The 5854-nt window shown below is 50.6% G+C and overlaps 1 protein-coding gene across 2 annotated transcripts; it reads right to left on the bottom strand.

Annotated features, from left to right (window-relative positions):
- Positions 1 to 225: 225 nt before the first annotated feature.
- LOC116271694 lies at positions 226 to 2214 on the bottom strand. 2 transcript variants are annotated; one of them, XR_004180373.1, is made up of 2 exons: positions 1488 to 2214; positions 226 to 892 (listed from the first exon to the last, which is right to left on the bottom strand). XR_004180373.1 is itself a non-coding variant. In XM_031659879.1 (2 exons), exons 1-2 carry the CDS (start codon positions 1964 to 1966, stop codon positions 429 to 431), a joined length of 927 nt encoding a protein of 308 aa, XP_031515739.1. In that variant the 5' UTR covers positions 1967 to 2214; the 3' UTR covers positions 226 to 428. The 2 variants fall into 2 exon arrangements, 1 of the variants encoding a protein (XP_031515739.1); XM_031659879.1 differs by having other exon boundaries at positions 226 to 876.
- Between the last annotated feature and the right edge of the window lie 3640 nt (positions 2215 to 5854).

Below are 5854 nucleotides of genomic sequence, written 5' to 3'. Positions count from 1 at the left end.
AGCCGGGCGTGGTGGTGCGCACCTGTAATCCCAGCTACTCAGGAGGCTGAGGCAGGAGAATCGCTTGAACCCGGGAGGCGGAGGTTGTAGCGAGCAAGATGGCGCCACTGTACTCCAGCCTGGGCAAGAAGAGCAAAACTTCGTCTCAAAAATAAAAACAAACAAACAAAAAAACTTTATTTGCCAAGGTTAAGGACCCATCCGTGACAAAGCCTCAGGAGGTCCTGACCACACGTGTCCAAGGTGGTTGGGGTACAGCTTGCTTTTATATTAATACATTTTGGGGAGACACAATACATCAGTCAATACATGTAAGAGGTACATTGGGTCCGTGTGGAAATGAGGGACAACACAAAGTGAGGGGGAGGGGCTGGTTCCCAGGTCACAGGTAGATTTTCCCATAAGTGGTTGTAGAGACCAAAGTTTCATCATGCAGATGAAGCCTCCAGGTGGTAGACTTCAGAGAGAATAGCTTGTAAATGCCTCTTATCAGACTTAAGTTCTGTGTTGATGTTAATACTGATAGGCTTTTCCTGGATTCCAAAAGGGAGGCCAGTATAATGGGGCACGTCCAGCTGAAACGGTTTGACTGTGTCCCCACCTAAATCGCATCTGGAATTGTAATCCTTTCGATTTAGGCTATTGTGCCATAGAGCCTGCTTGCAGGAATTGTAATCCCCATATGTTGAGGGAGGGACCTGCTGGGCGGTGATTGGATCATCGGGGTGGTTTCCCCATGCTGTTCTCCTGATAAGAGAGTTCTCACGAGATCTGGTTGCTGGATAAGTGTCTGGGCTCCCGGCTTCTCTGTCTCCCTCCTGCCGCCATGTAACACTGCCTGGCCTTTCTTCCCCTTCTGCTATGATTGTAAGTTTCCTAAGGCCATGTGGAACTGTGAGTCAATTAAAACCTTTTTAAAATAATAAATTACCCAGTCTCAGGTAGTATCTTTCTAGCAGTCTGAGAACAGACTAATACACGGACCACCCTTCCATGATGGCCTGAACAAGTTTTTTCAGGTTAATTTTGTAGCGCCCTTCGCCAGGAGGGAGGGATCTGTTCAAAATGATTGGGGGGCTTAGAATTTTATATTTGTTTTAAAGAAGGAATAAAGGAATAAAGCACTGGGGACCTCAGACCGTAGCTCCTTCCACGCACGAACCCCACACACGAGTCGGAATTTCCCCCCATGATCCTCCCGTGGCCCCCGCATTATCTGGGGAGACGCGGGGCTGCGGGCGCGGAGCTGCCCAGAGACGGCTCCGGGGCCGGGGCCACAGTCACCGCGAAGGAACGGGACAGGACGCCCGGGGTCCCGGCTGCCGGCCCAGCCCCACCCTGCGGCCGAGGGGACCGAGGGCCGAGCTGCGCCAGGGGGATTCCGGTCCACAGAGCCCGGAGTCGGGGTAGGGAGCCCGGTGTCCCGCCACGGCCAGTTCCAACCAGCCCCTCCTCCCGTCTCGGGATCTCTGGCCCCTCACGCTCACCATTTTCCGAATTCCTCCGTGTCCCGGGGTCCTCTCTGCGGCTCCCACGACCACTGCAGGTCCTTGTGTGACAGAGGCTGCCACAGACTCTCCAGAGTGCCTCTCGGCGACAGAGACAGGAGCCCAGCGAAGTGGCGTAAAGACGCCACCAGCTTGGTCAACCTCGCACCCTCCTCCTTGCAGGGCGCCTGATTGACAGTTCCCGCGAACCCGCCCCGCGGCCCTGATAGGATAGTGCGACAGATCCCGCCCCCTGACGACTGAGTGACAGAAGAAGCGATTTCACGCTGGGGAGTGGAGACCGATGAACGAGTTCCAGACACAGCCCTTGGCAGGGCGGGCTTCTTCCCTGCGCTGTGCCCTGACCCCTCCCAGGGGACATCTGCATTTAAGCAGAATCCCCCGTCTGTACTCAGTGGGACCTTCCTGCTTTTTCCTCCTAGACTGGGGGTCACGAGTGCAGGGAAACCAAGACACATGCAGGTCACGGGTGCAGGTCACGAGTGCAGGTCACGGGTGCAGGTCACGGGTGCAGGGAAACCAAGACACATTGCCCAGTGGAGCCATTCCCTGGCCTCGGAGTAGGAGGGGAGCCGAGGCCACACGGGCCACACTGCAGCAAGAATAAGGGCTTAGGCCGGGCGCGGTGGCTCAAGCCTGTAATCCCAGCACTTTGGGAGGCCGAGACGGGCGGATCACGAGGTCAGGAGATCAAGACCATCCTGGCTAACACGGTGAAACCCCGTCTCTACCAAAAAAGACAAAAAACTAGCCGGGCGAGGTGGCGGGCGCCTGTAGTCCCAGCTACCCGGGAGGCTGAGGCAGGAGAATGGCGGGAACCCGGGAGGCGGAGCTTGCAGTGAGCTGAGATCCGGCCACTGCACTCCAGCCTTGGCGACAGAGCGAGAGCCCCGCTCAAAAAAAAAAAAAAAAAAAAAAAAAAGAATAAGGGCTTAGGCTGGGCGTGATAGCTCACGGCCGTAATCCTAACACTTTGGGAGGCCGAGGCCAGCACATTGCTTGAGCCGGGGAGTTCGAGATCATCTCGGGCAACATAGTGAGAGCCGGTCTCTACAAAAAATACAAAAATTAGCCGGGAATGGTGGCCTGTACCTGTAGTCCCAGCTACTCGGGAGGCTGAGGTGGGAGAATCACTTGAGCCTGGGAGGTTAAGGCTGCAGTGAGTCAAGATCGTGCCACTGCACCCCAGCCTGGGCGACAGAACGAGACACTGTCTCAAAATAAATAAATAAATAAATAAATAAATAAATAAATAAAAATAAGGGCCCGATGTGTTCCAGGGATCAGAAATTTTGGATGAGGCTGTTGGCTGCATGGCCAAGACTTTCTCCCACCTTCTCTCTCAATCTACTCATTTTCAGCCAAGGAAGCAAAAACATGCCAACAACGGAATAAAATCATTAGAGGTATGGAAAAAGTGGAATCACATAGTAGCAATATTTTATAAGGAAATCGAAAGAGAAGAAAAGCAAACACTTGAACTAGTCGAGATAAGTAGCCTGCTGCACCTGCAGTTCACAAACCCGCGGTCAGAAGGTGATACGCGTTCCCAAGCTTGTGAGTCAGACTTTGCTGAAACGGAGACCCAGAGCGGATCACATCCTGGTTATGAGGCAGGGGCACTTCAAGATTTAACTCTAGGAACTCAACGTGGCCTCCTGCCCCTTCTCCAGAATGTGGAAATGCTCCCTCCTTCAAGATCTTCATTTTCTTTGTTTTCTTGTTTTTTTGTTTTTTTTTGAAACAGAGTCTCGCTCTGTCGCCCAGGCTGGAAGGCAGTAGCGCGATTTCGGCTCACTGCAACCTCCGCCTCCTAGGTTCACGCCATTCTCCTGCCTCAGCCTCCCGAGTAGCTGGGACTACCGGCGCACGCCGCCATGCCCGGCTAATTTTTTGTATTTTAGTAGAGACGGGGTTTCACCGTGTTGCCCAGGCTGGTCGCAAACTCCTGAGCTCAGGCAATCCGCCCACCTCGGCCTCCCAAAGTGCTGAGATTACAGGTGTGAGCCACTGCTCCCAGCCCACTAATTTTTATATTTTTAGTAGAGACGAGGTTTCGCCATGTTGGCCAGGCTGGTCTTGAATTCCTGACATCAGGTGATCCATCCACCTCAGCCTCTCAAAATGCTGGGATTAACAGGTGTGAGCCATCCTGCCGGGCTAAGACCTTCCTTTTCGCCAGCAGGAAACTCTCATCTAAAAATCAGTTTAATGCATTGACCCATGTTAACTGTGAAATTCATAACTCCTTTTCCAGAAGGCAATCTAATGAGTCTTTAAGTCTGACCTTCACAGGTTTTCATCCCATATACAAATTACAGCCTGCCTCCTGTGACTCTGTGCATGCCCAAGGCAAAACACTTGAATGTACTGAGATCTTCAGTATTTACAAAAGAAGACAGTCAGATTAAAATATTCTGTCTATGCCCTCAATAAGCAGGTAGTAGAACAGCTTAGAGAGGACAACATCAAATAAAATGGACATGGAACTTACCCATGATATCACAGTCTATCCTGGAGGATTTTTGTTGTTGTTTTGTTTTGTTGTGCAGACAGGGTCTCACTGTGTCACCCAGGCTGGAGGGCAGTGAGTGGTGTGCTCCCAGCTCACTGCAGCCTCAAGCTCCTGGGTTCAAGCCATCCTCCTACCTCAGCCTCCCAAGTAGCTGGAACTACAGGCATGCACCACCATGCTTGGCTAATTTTTAAAACTTTTTGAGGTAGACCTGGGTCTTACCATGTTGCCCAGGCTGGTCTTGAACCCCTGGGCTCAAGCAACCCTGCCCCCTCAGCCTCCCAAAGTGCTGGGAATACAGGTGTGAGCCACCGTGCCTGACGATCATCGTTTCTAAAAAGCAATCTACTTCAAAAGAGTTAGAGAACCACAGGTGGGTTCCCCTGCGGCCAGACTGTTTGAAAAGGAAAGCTATTTACGCAATAATGTGCAGCTGTCTAGGAAATGCCCCAAAGTACGCAGAGTTACAATCTCAAAAAGGACACAACCCCCTAGCTGCATCTACTTGTGGTTTTCCTGCTTTCCAGGGCACTGCAGCTTCTCAGAATCCAATCCTTTAGCTGTTCTGAGCAGCTGGAGGCCATCCGCAGGGGCAGGCAGGCTGCCCAGGAAGCCCCAAAGGCAGCTCCATTCTCCTCCCTTTGTAGGCTCAAGATTGCTCTCAGCTTAAAGTCACTGGCCTCAGGCTCTGCTGCCCATTCCAGGTTTTTAGGGCTCAGAAAACAATGCTCCTCAAAAAAGGCCTGGGAAGCAAAAGTTTTTCTCTAACCTTCTCTTGCCCTCCTATCTCTCAGTCCCATTTCCTACCAAGGGTAGCCATAGAAGCTAGAATCCCTCTTCCCCAAGAGCAGTCGTAAAACACAAACAGATAACTTTCCCTGTGCCTGCCTTTGGAAAAACTGGTCACAAAGAATTTATCTGACCTACCTTATTTGACTGTAGGTCATAAGACTGTCATTTAAGAGAGGATTCTGGCTGGGTGCGGTGGCTCACACCTGTAATCCCAGTACTTTGGGAGGCCGAGGCAGGCGGATCACAAGGTCAGGAGATCAAGACCATCCTGGCCAACATGGTGAAACCCCGTCTCTACTAAAATACAAAAAATTATCTGGACATGGTGGCACGTGCCTGTAATCTCAGCTACTTGGGAGGCTGAGGCAGGGGAATTGCTTGAACCCAGGAAGCAGAGGTTGCAGTGAGCCGAGATCGCACCACTGCACTCCAGCCTGGCAACACAGCAAGACTCTGTCTCAAAAAAAAAAAAAAAAAAAGGATTCTGTCTCATACCTAGAAGGAAGGAATGCTACTCAGACCAAGAAAAATCTAGACAGACAGGTCTTGCTGGGTTTCCTCACTCAGTCTATCAGCATTCAATCATAACTTCTTTTGTTCAATCAGATTTCTACATAGCTGTTCACACATTGTTTAAACGCAAGCACAAAAATGTACAACTTTGCCTATATCTCTGAGTCTTCATTCTGAAGGCTCCTGTGTATATACATTAAATACAATGTGTATGCCTTTTCTCCAGTTAATCAGTCTTTTGTGAGTTGATTTTTCAGTGCAACATGAGAGGGTAAAGGAGAACTTTCCCCATGGCCCCTACAAGGTTATTCACCTGCCTTTTACCAACACTGGTTGGTTAAATGAGACAAAGACCCTCAATCCCACTGTTTGAATAAGAAGCCAGCAGACTCCTGGGTTTTCTCCTATGTTTATATATAAAGTAGAGGAAGAAAACTCTAAGGTATTTTATATGGGTTAAAAAATATTTTTTAAGGCCGGGCGCGGTGGCTCAAGCCTGTAATCCCAGCACTTTGGGAGGCCGAGA

The sequence above is a fragment of the Papio anubis genome, chromosome 20 (genome assembly GCF_008728515.1).
Source record: "Papio anubis isolate 15944 chromosome 20, Panubis1.0, whole genome shotgun sequence".
Lineage (NCBI taxonomy): Eukaryota > Metazoa > Chordata > Mammalia > Primates > Cercopithecidae > Papio > Papio anubis.
The sequence above is the reverse complement of the archived record's forward strand: the minus strand, read 5'-3'. Positions and strand labels throughout refer to the sequence as shown.